At 41.6% G+C, this 21,115-nt stretch overlaps 2 protein-coding genes across 7 annotated transcripts in view; one reads left to right on the top strand and one right to left on the bottom strand.

Annotated features, from left to right (window-relative positions):
- The window catches only part of LOC135526149 (ALK tyrosine kinase receptor-like), a 759,574-nt gene extending 755,551 nt beyond the window's left edge, over positions 1-4,023 (top strand). The window contains 1 exon segment of the mRNA XM_064954281.1: positions 326-4,023. Within this exon segment, the coding sequence (XP_064810353.1) occupies positions 326-1,486 (1,161 nt within the window). The 3' untranslated portion in view covers positions 1,487-4,023.
- Positions 4,024-6,052: 2,029 nt separating this feature from the next.
- The window catches only part of LOC135526148 (CAP-Gly domain-containing linker protein 4-like), a 95,433-nt gene continuing 80,370 nt past the window's right edge, over positions 6,053-21,115 (bottom strand). For 5 of the 6 annotated variants that reach the window (XM_064954278.1, XM_064954277.1, XM_064954276.1 and 2 more), the window contains 3 exons: positions 17,648-17,712; positions 17,318-17,393; positions 6,053-8,422 (listed from right to left, as the gene is read on the bottom strand). In XM_064954278.1, coding sequence (XP_064810350.1) covers positions 8,038-8,422; positions 17,318-17,393; positions 17,648-17,712 — 526 coding nt within the window. In that variant the 3' untranslated portion in view covers positions 6,053-8,037. Of the gene's footprint in view, positions 8,423-17,317; positions 17,394-17,643; positions 17,713-21,115 lie in introns of all 6 variants that reach the window. The other variant, XM_064954279.1, reaches the window with a different exon arrangement.

Genomic DNA, 21,115 nt, shown 5'->3' with positions numbered 1-21,115 from the left:
TAGGGAGTGTGAACATCGAGAGTGAACACCCATCTGCACTAGAACTGTGCTCAAGTATTAAATGTCTGTTTAACTGCCAAGAGGTTATTTTATTATGTATGGCTAATTTATAATGTGATACAGCTCATAACCTGTCTGTCTGTGTGTGTAAAAGCTGTTTTCCTTTTGGGATTGTTTCTGTCATCTACTTAAATAAAGTCAATCATGGTTGCATTAGAATTTACATTTTGAACTCTACTTGTGTAGTGTCATTTTCTACAAGTTCATGATGTCATTGCACGTTGTTTGCCATTGTTCGTGTCTAATGCTCCCCTATCCTCTCCAGGACCCCGATGTGGTGACTGTTACCTTGCCTGTGGAATATGGGCCCCTCCCCGAAGCGGAGGAGCGGGTGCCCATGCGCCCTGAGGATCTCACGGCTTCTCCCCTGCTGGTGTCCACTCAGATGCCCGACGGGGAGGGCCCTGCACCGCCACCCTCTGCCCCCGACTCCAACGAGGAGAAACGAAGAGTCAAGCAGCCCCTCCTCCTTTCCAGCCAACCCCCCGAAACTATCAAGCCCCAGATGATGGCGCAACAACCCCAGTTCTACCCCCACCCTCAGACATTCACCACAACCACCATCACAGCCACCTCCTTCATCTCCACCTTCAAGGCGCCTCCCCCCATCTCCACCCAGCAGCCCAACCCAGAGGGGGGCCACATTAATCTGGCCTTCACCCAGGGTTACCCTAAGGATAAGGATGGTCACAATGGGAAGCCCACCAACCTGTGGAACCCCACCTATGGCTCCTGGTTCCTCCAGCAGCAGCAGAGGAAGCAGCAGCAACAACAGCAGCAGCAGCAAAGGCTGGGAGACATGGGCAGTGGAGGTGGGGGGGTTGGAGGTGAGAGGGTTCCGGGCGAGGGGCAGGAGTACCAGGGTCGGACTGTGGCCGAGGCTGCGGGGGCCCTGGGTCTCCAGCAACTGCAGCACAAGCAGCAGCAGTTCCAGCCACCGTATCCCTTCCATCCACAGCAGCAACAGCATCAACAACAGCAGATGCAGCTCCTGCACCACCAACAGCAGCAGCAACAGCAGGGGCTCTGCAAGCCCCTCTTGCGCCCTCCGCCCCCACCCCAGGTCACCTTCTCGGATATCACTGCCCCTACCCCGCTCCTGTTAGATTCTGCCACCCTCCCCCCAGTCCCCCTCTTCAGACTTCGCCACTTCCCCTGCGGGAACATCGGCTACGGCTACCAGGAGCAAGGGTTGCCCCTGGAGGCGACCCACCACCACACTAACCCTGTCAACCCCCATACTCCCCCGACTCCTCTTCCCCCGCCACCCGTGGCCCTCCAGAGAGGAGTGGAGGGGACCCAGCTGTCGCTGAGCTGCTCGACGACGGCCAAAGCCGAGGACAGCCGTCCGCTGCTGGTCACCATGGGGACGGTGCAGGACCCCAGGCTGCCCCGGATGGAGGGCCACAATGCCACGGTGCTTTAGCCCAACCTCCATCTTTATTTTTGTCTCTCACTTCAGAGACCATGTGTATAGGCAGACAGTCGTACAGCCAGACTAGATAGTACACCGTGCAACATTGTGTCAGGACAGTACCCGCCGCCTTACGACCACCCCCCTCCCGTCTCGACGCCTTGGTTTCATCCACAGATTGGATTGACCCATCTTTAACTGGCCAATGGTTGCGGAGTCAAAAAAAGTAAAATTATCTCTAAAATGGTTGCGGAAATACCAATGGGTGTTAAAGTAACTGCCCAGTGTTTCCAGATTTCTATGAAATTTGACTTATAATTACTTACAATACGAGAGAAATAGTTTTCCTTCCAAAAATGGTTAAATGAGTATGTTAAAAAGTAGCTTTTCTGTGTTTGAACGGTGTGTGCATACCCCAACAACAGAATGGTGTGGACTTATACCAGTCATAAACAATAGTCACGTAAATAGCCCACTGATTGGCCAGCTCATCCTTCTCCAGACCACTGATTGGCCAGCTCATCCTCCTCAGGGAGACGATATGTTCTATGAGGAAATAGCAACCATTTTTTGAAGAGTTTTGAAGTGCCCCCCCCAATTCATGCTTTGGCCACAAATACGAGTATCGGATGAGTCAACAAGATTAACAGAATGTTAATGGGCAGTTCACTGGGCAGTTACTTTAAAGCACATTGTAGAGCTTCAAAGACCATTGGGAAGAAATAGTTGTGGACCATTGGCTAGAAAAACAGGAACGATGGACATTTTGCAACACCTGCTAAAATGTAGCCCCTAAGGGAGTGATACACTATAAGAAGAGAGCGGGCTGAATGAGTTGTCAGCTATTGTAACAGGACAGGGTGAAATGTTTCCATCTGGTTGAACTAGTTAATTTATCCGCAATGTTTTCACGAGTCGACCGCTTATCTTTGTGGCTCTGTAGATGTCAATGCAGCCTTTCATCACAAGTCATTTGGGAAACAAACAGTTTGTGTTTCACAATCAAATACATGTAGAACATGGTAACTGAGAACAATACACATCTGTCAGATGTCTAACTGACTGTAGCATTAATTAACTTATTTGGCCGTCAATCATTGCAGTTCATCCATTTCCTTTGGGATTTCTGGCCTTGGCAGTTGGTTCAACAAACAGAAATGATTTTTTACAAGAATATTGTGAGAATTGTACACTGGATTCCGGAGATGATGAAAGTGTTTGTTGATGTTTGCCTGCCTTCTCATTTATTTATTATTTTGGGAACTCGGTATATTATTAAATGGACCCACTTCTTATAACCATCCATATCCAAATTCATTTGACATTGGTTAGCTATTTGGCTAATTGTTGGGGGGTGTAATGGTGCCATAAGCACTGCATGTGGGTGGCTATTTTTTAACTTTAAGGTGCGTGTGTAAGGGGCATTCATCTGTGTGTGCATATGTTTGTGTGTTTGAGAGAGAGGAAGAGATGGAGGGAGAAGGGGAGAAAGAAAGAGAGATAAAGAATGTTATTTGAGGCACAATACTATGGGGCTTACTTTATACCGTTTATTCAGGCAAGTTTACCTTCCATTTCTCATATGTATATATTATGGCCCTCTAAGGAAAGACAGCAATTAGTGTTCCATCAACTTCCATGGACACATAGTTGGAGATTAATTTAATTTGAAAGTGTGCTTTTAAAATAGGAAATGTTGGCATTTTTGCTGGGGGCCTTTTTTCAACGACCTTTTCTTGATTCATAACTTTTTTTTGTTGTTGCCTTACCCAGCAACTATATTTAACATTGCTGAATAGGTCTTTACCCCTAAACTGCTGTTTTAAAGTACTCAATGTTAATACATTTGCATAATTTATATTTTCTATTTTAAGAACGACTACTGTAGAATATAAAGTATTCTGAGTGAAAAGTTTGAATACAAATTGCTTGTGGTCCACTTGTGAAAAATCTATGGTTAATATTTTGTGAGGATCCAACTTCTTACGCCATCAGTTATCAACAATGTCTACATTTACATTCAATGTGCATAGCCTCAACATTGTCAATGCGGTCTGCTTTTATACATTCAAAAATATTGTGATTATGAATTAATTTTAATGTACAGTGCAAATCTACTTTCATGTACTTAAGTCTCAAATGGACATGAGTGCTAGTCTATGCTAAGCTGAAGTTGATTTGAGTGTATCCAGGAAGTGCCAATATGTCAGTTGTTTGCCTGGCTATGTTGTTAACCCTTTACTTGAACACTCTTTCATAAAGCTTTACAAGCTGTTGTAGTAAAAACATTTGATAACACAAGGTGTTGTTTGGTTTATGCTTATGATAGACGGTTCAAGTAACATGTTGCACTATTGCTCATCTCCAGTGGCTGTGTTCACATAATTTTCTGTTTCTTTGCAGCCACTCATCTGAACTCTGTTGCTCCTTGTAAAAACCAACTGAATTGCATCTGTAACATGTTGTAATTATGATGTATTGTACTATGACTGGTAACCTCTGTATGTTGCCCTTCAGATGACATCTGCCAAAATTAATAAATTACTATATAATGACTATTGGCTGCTGCTGCCAGACTTGACTTAACTTACTCAGACTTAGGACTCGAGTCACTCCACATCGCGGAAGTTCAGCGTTATAGCGTGATTGAAATTGAAAGGAAATTCCTGATTGAGGCGACGTTTACCGTGAATGCAGTCTCCGCTAACGTGGGAACATTGCCTTACCATTTTTATTGCGCTGTAGCACGGATCTTTAGCGCTATGGATTGAATCGAGCCCTTATACAGCTTGATACAAACATCCATTGCAGGATTTTACACAGTAGCAGATAGATATTGTTTTTGTCCATGTGGCAAATGCAAAAAACAGCAACTGTCCAGTTGAATAGGGACATCCAGTAAATATTGTTACAGAGGCCTTTAATTGTTCAGAATAAATTGGCATACTTAGATATTTCTTGGGAAAGTCATGCATCCCGGAAACTCGCATATTTTTCATTGAGTTAGAAGGAGCTGTGTATTTCAGTATAAAACAGTGCCAGAGCAGTAGTTGAATCAACAAATAAAGGGAATAAACCATGTTATTACAGGACTGATGGAATCTGGCCTCCAAATGAGAACGGTTGAGCCCTATTTTGTAATCGAACAAAAAGTGTAACCCCCCCAGACATCTCTCCTCATCAGATATACAGTGCATTCGGGAAGTATTCAGTTCCCTTGAGCTTTTCCACGTTTTGTTATTCTAAAATATATTAAATAAAAAATTTGACAAATTTATTAGAAAAAAAAAACCTTCTTTACATCAGTATTCAGACCCTTTGCTATGAGAGTCAAAATTGAGCTCAGGTGCATCCTTTTCCATTGATCATCTTTGAGATGTTTGAGAACTTGATTGGAGTCCACCTGTGGTAAATTAAAATGACTGGACATGATTTTGAAAGACACACACCTGTCTATATAAGGTTCCACAGTTGACAATGCATGTCAGAGCAAAAACTAAGCCAGAGGTCGAAGGAATTTTCCGTAGCGCTCCAAGACAGGATTTTGTCGAGGCTCAGATCTGGGGATGGGTACCAAAACATTTCTGCAGCATTGAAGGTTAACAAGAACACAGTGGCCATCATCATTCAAAAATGGAAGAAGTTTGGAACCACCAAGACTCTTCCTAGAGTTGGCTGCCAGGCATAACTGAGCAATTGGGGGAGAAGGGCCTTGGTCAGGGAGGTGATCAAGAACCCGATGGTCACTCTGACAGAGCTCCAGAGTTCCTCTATGGAGAAGAAAGAAACTTCCATAATCCCAAACCATCTCTGTAGCACTCCATCAATCAGGCCTTTATGGTAGAGAGGCCAGATGGAAACCACTCCTCTGTAAATTGCACATGACAGCCCGCTTGGAGTTTGGCAAAAGGCACCTAAAGGACTCTGACCATGACAAAACAAGATTCTCTGGTCTGATGAAACCAAGATTGATCACGTCTGGAGGAAACCTGGCACCCTCCAGGATCGAGGGAAAGATGAACAGAGAGATCCTTGATGAGAACCTGCTCCAGAGCGCTCAGGACCTCCGACTGGGGGCGAAGGTTCACCTTCCAACATGACAATGACCCTAAGCACACAGCCAAGAAAATGTAGGAGTGGCTTCGGGAAAAGTCTCTGAATGTCCTTGAGTGGCCCAGCTAGAGCCTGGACTTAACCCGATTGAACATCTCTGGAGAGACCTGAAAATAGCTGTGTAGCGACGCTCCACATCCAACCTGACAGAGCTTTGAGAGGATCTGCAGAGAAGAATGGGATAAACTCTCCAAATAGAGGTGTGACTCGAGGCTGTAATCGCTGCCAAAGGTGCCTCAACAAAGTTCTGAGTAAAGGGTCTGAATACTTATGTAGATGTGATATTTCAATTTTACATTTTTTTATACAAAATGTGGAAAAAGTCCAGGGGTCTGAATACTTTCTGAATGCGCTGCAAACAGGGATGGAAAGTTTGCTAAGTCATTCAGATGTTTGCTAATAGACAGTCCGCCCACATGGGAGGTTTGGCGCACAGGCATCCAAAAGAAAGAGAGAAACTAACGGTGAAATTAGAATAGAATCTTTATTCATTTTACAAATACAATTTTTACACTACGTGTCACTATTCCATACTGAAACCCTTTCGCTGCGCAGACACACTATGCAACCAATGACTTTCAAGTGCATTTTAACTTGGGCTTTCCGATTATGTGTCATCTGAGAAGACATTATAGAACCCAACAGTACTAAGTCATAGTATTACAGAATTGACTGAAAAGGCGATGACTGTTACACAATTGTCTCAATTGCCACAACAATGACCATAACAGACCTGACTGTTACGACGGTGACTTACAGAAATAACAGAACTGACTACAGAGAAAAGATACGAGCAGTTGAATTAGCATTCATACCACCGAGCTTCTTTCATCTCCAAACCTCAGGCGAATATCTCAGGCAACCATGATTCGTCCTGCCAACACATTTCAATTGCATAGGGCCCAACCAGACCGATCGATGGTACATCGCATTCAGAATCTGGGCTACTGTTGCGTTCTACCTTTGTTATTGGATGGCACATGGAGCTTGTGTTAAATAAGGTCTCTTTTTTTTCTCCACAGATATAATCAATAGCTTGTTGCCTGCTGACTTGTCAAGACTGTAATCTTTATCGGTATATAACTTTGGAATGCGCTTCACGGAAACCAGCTTTCACAAAGCATTTTGTAGTTTGTCATAAGGACGACATAAGACGTCATTAGCAGTCGTGCAGATGGAAGTTATCTTTAGACAAATCTTATGTCACAGAGCCAGTGGGGTGTCCAATCTGACCAAAAGTAGGTAGCATACATCAATAGGCCTATGAGTGTCACGTCAGTGTAGGACCATAATTGTATAAATTGGCATCACTTGACGGCACTATACCAGTACTCAAGTGGTGCCATAGCGTTAATGGCTGAATATGGCTGAATTCCAAAACAACACCTAGCCCATATCCTTTATGCTCTCCTATAGATCTGAAACCGATTGATAGGTATAAGCAATATTTATACCCAGCCAATCAGAATGCAAGGTGAACCTATTACCATATTGCTTCCACCCATCCAATCTACTCAGATCCACAGCAGTGCCGAGGGTGTAGGAGCTGATGGTCAATTAGCAATTCAGCACAAGTTGGCAGTGAATTCAAATTCAGTATTGGCCAAACACAGTGCACATTCTTGCTCATTTCGGACAGTCAGCAGTGAATCCAGATAACCCTGCATTATCATCACGAACAGCCTTATCCATTTACTCCAAAGTGTTCAAAACAGGGGATATTTTAGTACCTCTGTACCAGGACATTGTCTTGCTTTAAGGTGCTTAGCTGCGTTGCTGACCAGAGGTTAGCTTTGATATCAGTTCAAATCTCTACATACAGTACAGTGAGGGAGCTTAGGGAAGAATGGAAGTATTCATTTACTGTATCGGATTTATACATATTTTCCATCAATCAAGTGCATTTCCATCAATTAAATCATATCACACAGTAAAATTATAAGTATAAATATTTCTGAAAATGATTTTCTTTCACCCTATCAAACCTATCTATGACAAGCAAAGCTTATGTTGCCTCATACCTACAGTGTGTTCAATAGCATGACAACTCTCGTAGTCTCAATTTGAAATGTAATATCTAGATTTCTAGTGTCCATTGATGGTCAACGGGTAGAGTAAACAGGTAAAACAAAACAGGTAAATCAGCAAGTAAATAGGACAAACTAGCTGATGTGTAGTTAAAATGTAGGCTCGCCACACCACCATAACATACATCTTAAAATAAAACATTTCTTAAATTTATATAACAATAACTAATTAGGTAGTGTTGTTTTTGGGGGACATTTCAAGTAGCAAAAGAAACTAACACAAAACCCAAGAAAAAACGAACAAAGGAAAATCGCTAAACAACCACCCCCCCCAAAAAAACAGAAACCTTTCTCCGATATGCTTGCTCTACTGCTTTCCCACCCACCCACCTAACCCAACCCAACCCCTGGGTCCTAGTGTCCTCAGCTGTTCTCATCCACGAGCCGGGCACCATTAATGCCGCGGTAGGTGACACGGCTGGGCCTCACCAGCACGCCGTAGTCCGGGCGGCACGTGAAGTAGCGGCGGTCGCCCACCTGGCCATCATTCTTGCCCTTGGCGGTGCGCAGCTCCAGGCCTAGCCACAGGCCTGGGGCGAAGTCAGCCTGGCCCATGTAGCGGATCAGAGCCATCTCGTTCGCACTGCTCAGCAGCACTTGCATGCCCAGGTGGAGGCGCACTGAGGCGTCCGAGCCAGACGAGGTGGTGGTGGCAGTGGTTCCTCCGGAGCTTCCTGTGCCACCTGTTCCCGGACCCCAGCCACCACTCAGGGTGCTCCAGCGCCGACGGTGGGAGTTGGAACGTGACCTGCGGGGAGAGGGAGAGATAAAGAGAGAGGGAGCAAGAGAGAAAAAGTGTGAGCTCATGGGCTCCTGAGTTCTTCTGCAAAAAAATATAGAATTAGAGTTGAATAAATGTAGATAAAATATTTTAAACATTTGCAGGGACTTCTCGAGCATACTAACCTCAACATTAAAACCTTCAATACAAATCAAAATTCATTAAGTAAAACCTTGATTTTGGACAAAAATACCTGAATGGACTATTACTACCAAGAACAATCAATAAAAAAACTTCTAACAAACCAAAAACTTCAGAAGAAACACAGCGGAACATGGAAACACCATCCAAAACAAAACAGAGCGAGTAATATTCAGTTTGAAGCTACTTCTGAAGCAAAAAAGTAAAAGACAATCTCTAGGTGATTTTGATATACAGTTGAAGTCGGAAGTTTAGATACACATTAGCCAAATACATTTAAAGTCAGTTTTTCACAATTCCTGACATTTAATCCAAGTAAAAATTCCATGTCTTATGTCATGTAGGATCACCACTTTATTTTAAGAATGTGAAATGTCAGAATAAAAGTAGAGAGAATGATTTATTTCAGATTTGATTTCTTTCATCACATTCCCAGTGGGTCAGAAGTTTACATATAATCAATTAGTATTTGGTAGCATTGCCTTTAAATTGTTTAACTTGGGTGAAACGTTTGGGTATCCTTCCACAAGCTTCCCACAATAAGTTGGGTGCATTTTGGCCCATTCCCCCTGACAGAGCTGGTGTAACTGAGTCAGGTTTGTAGGCCTCCTTGCTCGCACACGCTTTTTCATTTCTGCCCACAAATGTTCTATAGGATTGAGGTCAGGGCTTTGTGATGGCCACTCCAATACCTTGACTTTGTTGTCCTTAAGCCTCTTTGCCACAACTTTGGAAGTATGCTTGGGGTCATTGTCCATTTAGAAGACCCATTTGCGACCAAGCTTTAACTTCCTGACTGATGTCATGCTTCAATATATCCACAGAATTGTCCTTCCCCATGAAGCCATATGTTTTGTGAAGTGCACCAGTCCCTCATGCAGCAAAGGACCCCCACAACATGATGACTTCACACCTGTGCTTCACGTTTGGCATGGTGTTCTTTGGCTTGCAAGCTTCCCCCTTTTTCCCTCCAAACATAACATTTGCCATTTTCAGTTCTATTTCTGTTTCATCAGACCAGTGGGCATTTCACTCTCCAAAAAGTATGATCATTGTCCCCATGTGCAGTTGCAAACCGTAGTCTGGCTTTTTTTATGGCGGTTTTGGAGCAATGGCTTCTTCCTTACTGAGCGGCCTTTCAGGTTATGTCGATATAGGACTTGTTTTACTGTGGATAGAGAAACCTTTTTACCTGTTTCCTCCAGCATCTTCACAAGGTCCTTTTGCTGTTGTTCTGGGATTGATTTGCACTTTTCACACCAAAGTACATTAACCTCAAGGAGACAGAACGCATCTCCTTCCTGTGCGGTATGACGGCTGTGTGGTCCCATGGTGTTTATACTCGTGTACTATTGTTTGTACAGATGAACGTGGTACCTTCAGGCGTTTGGAAATTCCTCCCAATGATGAACCAGACTTGTGGAGGTCTACAATTTTTTCTTAGGTCCTGGCTGATTTCTTCTGATTTTCCCATGATGTCAAGCAAAGAGACACTGAGTTTGAAAGTAGGCCTTGAAATACATCCACAGGTACACCTCCAATTGACTCAAATTATGTCAATTAGCCTATCAGAAGCTTCTAAAGCCATGACATTTTCTGGAATTTTCACAGTCAACTTAGAGTATGTAAATTTCTAACCCACTGGAATTTGGATAGAGTGAATTACAAGTGAAATAACCTGTCTGTAAATAATTGTTGGAAAAATTACTTGTGTCATGCACAAAGTAGATGTACTAAAAAACTTGCCAAAACTATAGTTGGTAAACAAGACATTAGTGGAGTGGTTGGAAAATGAGTTTTAATGACTCCAACCTAAGTGTATTTAAACTAAATATTTTTATATACAGTGAGGGAAAAAAGTATTTGATCCACTGCTGATTTTGCACGTTTGCCCACTGACAAAGAAATGATCCGTCTATAATTTTAATGGTAGGTTTATTTGAACAGTGAGAGACAGAATAACAACAAATAATCCAGAAAACGCATGTCAAAAATGTTATAAATTGATTTGCATTTTGATGAGGGAAATAAGTATGGTGGCAAAACCGTTGTTGGCAATCACAGAGGTCAGACATTTCTTGTAGTTGGCCACGAGGTTTGCACACATCTCAGGAGGGATTTTGTCCCACTCTTCTTTGCAGATATTCAAGTCATTAAGGTTTCGATGCCGACGTTTGGTAACTAGAACCTTCAGCTTCCTCCACAGATTTTTATGGGATTAACTGGCTAGGCCACTCCAGGACCTTAATGTGCTTCTTCTTGAGCCCCTCCTTTGTTGCCTTGGCCGTGTGTTTTGGGTCATTGTCATGCTGGAATACCCATCCACGACCCATTTCAATGCCCTGGCTGAGGGAAGGAGTTTCTCACCCAAGATTTGACGGTACATGGCCCCGTCCATCGTCCCTTTGATGCGGTGAAGTTGTCCTGTTCCCTTAGCAGAAAAACTCCCCCAAAGCATAATGTTTCCACCTCCATGTTTGACGGTGGGGATAGTGTTCTTGCGGTCATAGGCAGCATTCCTCTTCCTCCAAAAACCGCGAGTTGAGTTGATGCCAAAGAGCTCCATTTTGGTCGCATCTGACCACAACACTTTCACCCAGTTGTCCTCTGAATCATTCAGATATTCATTGGCAAACTTCAGACAGGCATGTATATGTGCTTTCTTGAGCAGGGGGACATTGCGGGCGATGCAGGATTTCAGTCCTTCACGTCATAGTGTGTTACCAATTGTTTTCTTGGTGACTATGGTCCCAGCTGCCTTGAGATCATTGACAAGGTCCTCCCGTGTAGTTCTGGGCTGATTCCTCACCGTTTTCATGACCATTGCAACTCCACTAGGTGAGATCTTGCATGGAGCCCCAGGCCAAGAGAGACTGACAGTTCTTTTGTGTTTCTTCCATTTGCGAATAATCGCACCAACTGTTGTCACCTTCTCACCAAGCTGCTTAGCGATAGTCTTGTAGCCCATTCCAGCCTTGTGTAGGTCTACAATCTTGTCCCTGACATCCTTGGAGAGCTCTTTGGTCTTGGTCATGGTGGAGAGTTTGGAATCTGATTGATTGATTGCTTCTGTGGCCAGGTGTCTTTTATACAGGTAACAAACTGAGATTAGGAGCACTCCTTTTAAGAGTGTGCTCCTAATCTCAGCTCGTTACCTGTATAAAAGACACCTGGGAGCCAGAAATCTTTCTGATTGAGAGGGGGTCAAATACTTATTTCCCTCATCAAAATGCAAATCAAATTATAACATTTTTGACATGCGTTTTTCCGGATTTTTTGTTGTTATTCTGTCTCTCACTGTTCAAATAAACCTACCATTAAAATTATAGACTGATAATTTCTTTGTCAGTGGGCAAACATACAAAATCAGCAGGGGATCAAATATTTTTTTCCCTCACTGTATATATATATATATATATATCAACTCAGCAAAAAAAGTAAGATCCCTTCTTCAGGACCCTGTCTTTCAAAGATAATTTGTAAAAATCCAAATAACTTCACAGATCTTCATTGTAAAGGGTTTAACAATGTTTCCCATGCTTGTTCAATGAACCATAAACAATTAATGAACATGTACCTGTGGAACGGTCGTTAAGACACTAACAGCTTACAGACGGTAGGCAATTAAGGTCACAGTTAAGAAAACTTAGGACAATAAGGAGGCTGACTATGAAAAACACCAAAAGAAAGATGCCCAGGGTCCCTGCTCATCTGCGTGAACGTGCCTTAGGCATGCTGCAAGGAGGCATGAGGACTGCAGATGTGGCCACGGCAATAAATTGCAATGTCTGTACTGTGAGACGTTTAAGACAGCGCTATAGGGAGACAGAACAGACAGCTGATCATCCTCACAGTGGCTGAACACGTCTAACAACACCTACACAGGATCGGTACAGCCGAACATCACACCTGCAGGACAGGTACAGGAAGGCAACAACAACTGCCCGAGTTACACCAGGAACGCACAATCCCTCCATCAGTGCTCAGACTGTCCGCAATAGGCTGAGAAAGGCTGGACTGAGGAATTGTAGGCCTGTTCTAAGGCAGGTCCTCCCCAGACATCACCGGCAACAACGTCGCAGTTGACTGAGAGGGCATTTCTTTTTTTGCTGAGTTTATATCCATCCATTGATTCTTGAAGAATATAATTTAAATGCCTTATGAGCTTAATTCAACTGTCACACTCCATGAGAACCCAAAATATTATCTTGTTTTCCCCCCAGTGTTTGTAAACATTGTAAATGTAAACAAACACTGTATAGCCTCATAACATGGTTAAAACAATTTGGATACCATGGATGGTCAGTCCTTGCATCCATAGCTCTGTCTATTAATCTGAGATTGGTTACATTTCTCCAGGCCCATCCCTCAGCTTTTTACTAAAACAGAGGCTGGGCGACCATTTTTTTGTTTCATCTGTGCCCTTTAAACAGCTGCATATTATCAAGATATTAAAGTGTCACCAACAAAAATATAAACAATAGGCCTATGGCAAATGCAACATATGACTTCACAGGAGCGCCGTTTGAACGTAAAAAAATGGGGTTGCAAAATGCGTTTTGGGGCAGACATGCCAATCTCGAACATTTAAAAAAAATGTTTAATTCGCCTTTATTTAACCAGGTAGGCGAGTTGAGAACAAGTTCTCATTTACAACTGCGACCTGGCCAAGATAAAGCAAAGCAGTTCAACACATACAACAACACAGAGTAAAACAAACATACAGTCAATAATACAGTAGAACAAAGACAACAAAAAGTCTATATACAGTGAGTGCAAATGAGGTAAACATGTGAACTTAATGTGCCTTAATAACAAACTTATGCCATCTGTAAATACGAATAAAGTTGTTAAATTACGAGTCTAGTTTGTTTAGCCAAAGAAAAGTCAGGGACCTTCCTGCTAACTGCGATAAGGAGTGGGCTGGACAATGCCGAGAGATGAGTTTCAGATTGTTCTGAGTTGTAGCATCTTGTGTCTATAAAATGAGATGCTTTTTATGCGTACACAATCCTTTCGGCTGCAGTTTAAAAAAAAGATATAACGTTAATCATGGAGAACTGCAAATATGTTGCACTAACAACAAAGGATAGAGGGAAAAAGTTGTGATGGACTACTTTCTGGAGGATGATCGTGTCATGCTGACATTGTAGTCTTCTGATGACAGTGATGGATGGGGAAGGAACGGCGATCAACATAAATGACCTGTTTTCTCAGAATGCCATTTCGCATGGCTAGTTATAGTCTAATGTTAGCTAGCTAACTACAGCAGCTAACATTGAAACTATTTGGTTAACTAGCTAGCTATGACAATCGGTTTCTATTGCTAGTACTCTATAGCTTGTGATTATAGTTAATTGTTTAGCTAGCTAACGTTAACGTTACATGTCTAAACAAAAACAACAACAAGTTAAGGCTTCCTGTTAGCTAGCTAGTGTTAGCTGAGGTTAGATGGCTGGCTTGCTAACTAACATTAATTTACGTGTATGAACACTGTAACGTTAGTGATGTTCTCAGAATGCCATTTCGAATGGCTAGTTATAGCCTAATGTTAGCTAGATAACATTGAACCTATTTTGTTATCTTTAACTAGCTATGACAATCGGTTGGTATTTGCAGTACTCGATGGATTGAGCTTAAATGGTTCATTATTTAGCTAGCTACACGTCTAAACAAAATACCCCAAGTTAATTAAAGCTTGCTGTTAGCTAGATAATGTTACGTGTATAAACTGTGTGTAGTGATCTCAGAATGCCATTTCGCATCTATTGTATAATAATGCTAAAATAAAATCTGGAATTTGTCTTACAGCATCAAAAGGACACACCTGGCAATCCTCCACCAGTCATACAAAGAGAATGGTCTAATGCCTCCCATCAAAAAGAGAGCTGGCCCAACCAAGCACAGGTTACACCTGAAGCATGAGGACTTGTAGCGAGTGGTGAACTTCATCAACAACTACTTGGAGGATAATGCAATAGTATTACCTGGACACCACTCAGGACACAAACACTTTGGTGGAAATCTGCTGCCATCCCATATGACAAAAGCAGCAGTGTGGCATCTCTACAAGGAATCGATGACAACACTTCCGCTTTGATTTTTTAATTAACCTGTAACATGATTGGCTGTACTTTTATTGATATCACATTATTTCTGTCTCTGGGGGCCCCTAACTGAACCTGCCACAGTCTGGACCTTCATTTCCTGATCATAGGCCACACCAAGTTTGCCCCCGACAGGTGCTTCGGCCTCTTTAAGCAGCGCTTCAGAAAGACCAGAGTGAACACTTTGTCTGAGATTGCTGGTATTGTGAAGGACAGCACCGTGACAGGGGTCAACATCACACAGCTGGTTGGACTGGAAAATGATACGGTGCTGGTGGAAAGCTTTGGCTGGCAACAACACCTGACTCTGTACCAGAGATCAAGCAGTACCAGCATTTCAGGTGAAAATCATTTTCATTGCATGAGGATATTCATCTAATCTAAACTTGGGAGGTGAATTGATGCTGGTCAAGGTTGTAATCTCTTCTGATTTTTTGGTTTGTTATTCCCTTTTTTACAGCTTCGATGCTCTGGAGCCGTGTGTTTTTGTAGCTAAGGAGCGTTCGGACTGTCGGGATCAGGTTTCAGCTGCTGCGCAACGCTGACATCCTTCCTCCCATAGTTGATCTGCCTGTACAACACCACCTGGACTGGACACTTTTTAGAAGATCAGGGAGTTTTGCAATGAGGAGGCTATGGACATCACATGCCCTGCATCAAAGTCAAGGGCAGGACAGAAACAAGCTCTCCGAATATATTGTTCATGCGTGGTTCTGACAGATCAGTCATCAGCACTATCTGATCAGCACTATCCGCAGTGCCTCTATTCAAATGACTCTCCTGCTACTATTTTTTAAATTTTATCCTACTGCCCAGCCACTTTACCCCTGATTGTATGCATACAACTACCTCGTCTATCACTGATATCGTTGTTGATATTGTTCTTGTACATACTGTATATTATTTTATTGACACTATTTCTGATATTGTTACTATGCCAGTAACCATTTGGCTGTACCGTTTACACCTTCTGTAGAGACCCATCCACTTAGCAATACTTAGCAATATTCATTTTATACATCAATATTTTGCTATGTGTGGTTGTAACATGATTTTGTAACATACCACAACAATATCATGTGACCGTATCAACATCACTCAGGTTTCAACTCAGGTTGCATGGCCCTAACTTATGTATGGAATACTATGTGATACTACTGGGTTGATTATACTACTAAGTGTGTAACAGTATATAAAGTATGCTAATGCACTGGTGTGAAGGCATTTGGGCAGTGGTGTAAAGTACTTAAGTAAAAATACTTTAAAGTACTACAAGTATGTCTTTACTATTTATATTTTTTGGGAACTTTTACTTCACTACATTATTTTCTTTCTTAATGTACTTTTTACTCCATACATGTTCCTTACATTTTGACAGGAAAGTTGTCCAATTCACACACTCGTCATCCCTACTGCATCTGATCTGGCAGACTCACTAAACACAAACGCTTCGTTTGTAAATTATGTCTGAATATTGGAGTGCACACCTGGCTATCCGTCAATAATAATGAATAAAATAAACTTGTGCCGTATGGTTTAATATAAGGAATTCCACCATTGGATGTGGGTGGGGGTTATAGCATTTCTTTCACATGACGCATCAATTTAAACAAGTGTGTCTGGGTGTAGACCTGGAATGGGTGTAGACAAAGGAGAGCTCTCCAATAAGTACCAAAACATTCAAAGGCTCTTTTCTCAAACGTCAGTTTACAAGTTTATCAACGTTCAAAGCAGAATTACTTTCCCATTGTTCCTCAAAAAATGCAGTGTATGATACACAATTTTGTAGCTGTGAGTCTACTTTTATCCAATGTAAAAATAAAAAAATCTGATTTCGCTACATGAGACCGATTTCAGCCGGTCAGTCACATTTCCACATCATTACAACACTATATAGACATAATATGACATTTGAAATGTCTTTATTCTTTTGGAACTTTTGTGAGTGTAATATTTACTGCTGATTTTGTTATAGTTTATTTCATCTATTTGATCTATTTCAATTTCTTTGGCAATGTAAACATGTTTCCCATGCCAATACAGACCCTTAAATTGAAATTGAATTAAGATTGAGATGGATGAATGGGGTTAGAGGTGGAGAGAGAAAGAGAGGGACAGAAGGGTGAGTGTAGAGGGAGAGAAGCAGAGTAAGGTGGCAGAGAGGGAGAGTGTAAGGCAGCAAGCAAGAGAAGGAATAAAAGGGTAGAGGAAGAGGGTGAAATAGTGCAGCGTGAGAAAGATGATTTGAAATCGGGATGGAGAAAGGAGAGTAAAAATAGTGAAAGGAGGGTGTAATGAGAAAGTGAGACAATGGACTGGGAAGAATGTAGAGAGTGGCAAAGGGAGGAAGGGAAGGAATGGGAGGGGTGAGAGAAAGATGTAAAACGAGAGAGGGAGAGGAACGCGAAGGAGAGGGATTGATCTTGAATTGCTTTCATACTCATTATAACCCTGCTATCGAGCATTGGCAATTCCCCAAAACTATAATTTTTGCTGACCACTATTGATTTTACCTCCGGTGGTGGGGGGATTAGGGAGAAAGCTGAAAACGGTCAGGGAGGAGAAATGCAGACACGTGGAATGTGGAGGAGAGTGCTTATGAGAAAATGGCCACCTGTTGACGGTACTCTTCTGGCTCTGCTCCTTCTGGGCAGCGATGGCCGTCGACGTGCTGAAGCTGCGCCTGATTCCTGAAATATGACAGACACGTGTGAATACACAGAGACAGATTCACAAATATGAAGTACACATACACACACTAACATAAACAAATACAAAGAAGGACACACACACGCACACAGTGAAGGGTACCGAAATAATTGTGACATGAAGACAACTGCATTTTCCATCATTAAAATGTTATCATCGTTAATTAAGTTTACTCAGCGTTTGCAAGAATAAATGTATAACTAAGGAAAAATCAGAAGGCCAAAAACTCACTCACTAGCAAAAGGACGGTTGAGACGTGAGGAGGACAGCTCTGAAAGACAATCCATAGAGCCATGGATCCTGTGGAAAATTTTTAAATAAAATTAAAAAACATTTACACTAAAGTCTAAGACACACAATCGTTAAAGCCCTTACTGAGTTCCGGAAACAGCAGCCTTCTTTAATAACACCCTACAAAATCAGCTCTTTCTCTTACAGTACAAGGTTGGGGTCAATTCCATTTCAACTCGAGCGTATTCACTACACAGGGAATGAATTAAAATTCACTAAAAGAATAGGGCAGGAAAAAAGTCATAATTTAAAACAATGGGCTATTTCTCCAATTAAACCATTGATTATCCATTAATTTCCGGAATGGAATGAGTTGAGATGGAATTGACCCAGAACCGCCCACCTGCCATTCATCAACTCTCGAATAGACACAAAATAAAATAAAAATGTGGTATCCCAGCACAAGGTGCCTGTCCAACTTGGTGGATGTGTTTGCCACTGTGTGTCAGCGATAATAGCTGGAGATATGAAAACCATTACCACTTAGGCAGGCGAAGTGGAGAATTTAGCAAAAAAACTGCCTTATCTGGTTTGGAAAGCAGAAAAGGAGAGGAGGGAGGAATGAAAGAAAGCAGAAAAAATGTGAAGAAAAAAGTAACGCCTCACAATTTGTTATCTAATGGGTCCTGATAGCTGCTGACAGGAAGAGAAAGACAGCAAGAAGGAGAGAGAGAAAGAGTGGCTGTTCTGGCTCTCGGTGATGGAGAGAATGTGAGAGGAAGATCTCTATTAGCCCAAGCCTCGATTTAGCAGAGCTTCCCGCTTGCCCCGCAGGTTAATTAGGGAAAAAAATTAGGGGAAGAATGAGAAAAGGAGTCCAGTCCTTTCAGAAAAAACACTCTACTCATCACACAGTAAAAGTAGAGTAAGAAAAAAGAGAAAGATGATTGCAGGTGTGGAGCTGGGAGAGGAAGAAAATGTAAGGGGGTAGACAGAGAGAAGGAACGAGATAAAAAAACAAAAAAACTCATTAATTCCATTTCAACATCTAAAACAAATAAGACTTACTTTCCCCTTTTCTTGACTCCTCTTCCTTGATAGGTTGCTAGTAAATACGTATGTATAGTGCCGTCTACCTTTAAAAGAAACTTCAATCAAATGAATCAACTTCCTTGACTCTGTGTCCAGAAAAACCTCCCCATAATGTTTAAATGAGTGGAATGGGATGATGTCTTGCATGAAAAAACATGTTTACATTACCAAGTACATAAATGGGGTAAACCTACTCGAATAGTACGCATTAGGCTGGCTGAGAGAAGGTTTGAATCCTAATCAACCCATCCAATGTGAGTACATCTGTTGTTGAAGAACAGTTGATCAATAAAGCTACAGTATTCTAGGAGTAGTCAAGCTGCTTATGCTGAAAAGCCTTGTTAGTACATGGCTCAAATTAGCTTTAGAATTTCCTGGATTTTTTTTAACTTCGGACAAAAAATATTGAAATTAAACCATTTTTTGTATTAATAGCACAAGCCTCGCCACCAAACATTATTACTATGCATTATAACTAGTTGAAATTGCATATATTGTTGCTTTGATTGAATTGAATTTATTTTGGGTAACAGACAGAAACATTTGAAGCCAGACGTTTAAATGTATTTGGCTAACGTGCATGTAAACACACTTTATTTTAAGAATGTGAAATGTCAGAATAATAGTACAGAGAATGATTTATTTCAGATATTATATCTTTGATCACATTTCCAGTGGGTCAGAAGTTTATATTAGAGGTCGACCGATCAATCAGAATGGCCGATTAATTAGGGCCGATTTGCCGTTTAATTAAAAAAACACCTTTATTTAAACTGTATTTAACTAGGCAAGTCAGTTAAGAACACGTTCTTATTTTCAATGGCGGCCTAGGAACGAGGAAGAACGACAGATTTTTAACCTCTTGATGCTATGGGGGCGCTATTTCATTTTTGGATGAAAAACGTTCCCGTTTTAAACAAGATATTTTGTCACAAAAAGATGCTCGACTATGCATATAATTGATAGCTTTCGAAAGAAAACACTCTGACGTGTCCAGAACTACCAAGATATTTTCTGTGCGTGCCCTAGAACGTGAGCTTCAGGCAAAACCAAGATGAGACGGCATCCAGGAAATGAGCAGGATTTTTGAGGCTCTGTTTTCCATTGTCTCCTTATATGGCTGTGAATGCAAGAGGAGTAAGTCTGCCCTTTCTGTCGTTTCCCCAAGGTGTCTGCAGCATTGTGACGTATTTGTAGGCATATCATTGGAAGATTGACCATAAGAGACCACATTTACCAGGTGTCCGCCCGGTGTCCTGCGCCGAAATTGGTGCGCAAAAGTCAGCTGCAAGTATTTTTCCATGGAATTTAGAGAAGAATGCAAGCTTCCACGAACGATATATCAATGAAGAGATATGTGAAAAAACACCTTGAGGATTGATTCCAAACAACGTTTGCCATGTTTCGGTCGATATTATGGAGCTAGCTTTGCATACTCTTACACAAATTAGTCAATTTCTATGGTTCAAAAGCATATTTTGAAAATCTGAGATGACAGTGTTGTTAAGAAAAGGCTAAGCTTGAGAGCAGACGCATTATTTTCATTTTATTTGCGATTTTCAGAAATCGTTAACGTTGCGTTATGCTAATTGAGCCTGAGGCTTTAGTCACGATCCCGGATCCGGGATGGGGAGTTTCAAGATTAAACTTGTCAGCTCGGGGGATCCAATCATGCAACCTTGCAGTTAACTAGTTCAATGCTCTAACAACTGATTACATTGCACTCCACGAGGAGCCTGCCTGTTATGCAAATGCTGTAAGCTAAGGTAAGTTGCTAGCTAGCATTAAACTTATCTTATAAAAATCAATCAATGACTGTCATTGCTCCAATGTGTACTTAACCATAAACATCAATGCCTTTCTTAAAATCAATACAAAGTGCATATTTAGCTAAAAAAATTATAAATAAATATTAACCAGGTGAAATTGTGTAATTTATCTTGCGTTCATGCGTACCCGTGTAAATCTCACTAGGATAAGGTAACGTTTGTCAACATATTTTCATAAATCCACTCTACAAAAAAAATAATCTTCGCTTATATTTAGCCAATATTGATCAGAGTTACCTTGTCCTATGGATATCTACACAGTTATAAAATTGGCACGGTGGTGTAAGCCTACACGAAACACAGACCTTATTTTAAGTGAATCTAAAAATATCCTATGGAATAAATGAAGGAACCGCTTTTCAGATTTTGCTAGAAGGTGTCATGGGAATTATGACTCGCACTTTGGTCGTCAATTCTTACCATGTCCATTATTAAAGTAGGATTTCATGCATATAGAAATTACAGTTTTTGTTTTCAACATTCATCACAGGTAACTTAAACTCTATTTTTATTCAAACAGTTGAGAGTATTTGTCTCCAAAGCAGACTCTT

Source organism: Oncorhynchus masou, chromosome 32 (assembly GCF_036934945.1).
Source record: "Oncorhynchus masou masou isolate Uvic2021 chromosome 32, UVic_Omas_1.1, whole genome shotgun sequence".
Taxonomy (NCBI): Eukaryota; Metazoa; Chordata; class Actinopteri; order Salmoniformes; family Salmonidae; genus Oncorhynchus; species Oncorhynchus masou.
Note: the sequence above shows the minus strand (reverse complement) of the source record. Positions and strands in the feature narration are given on the sequence as shown.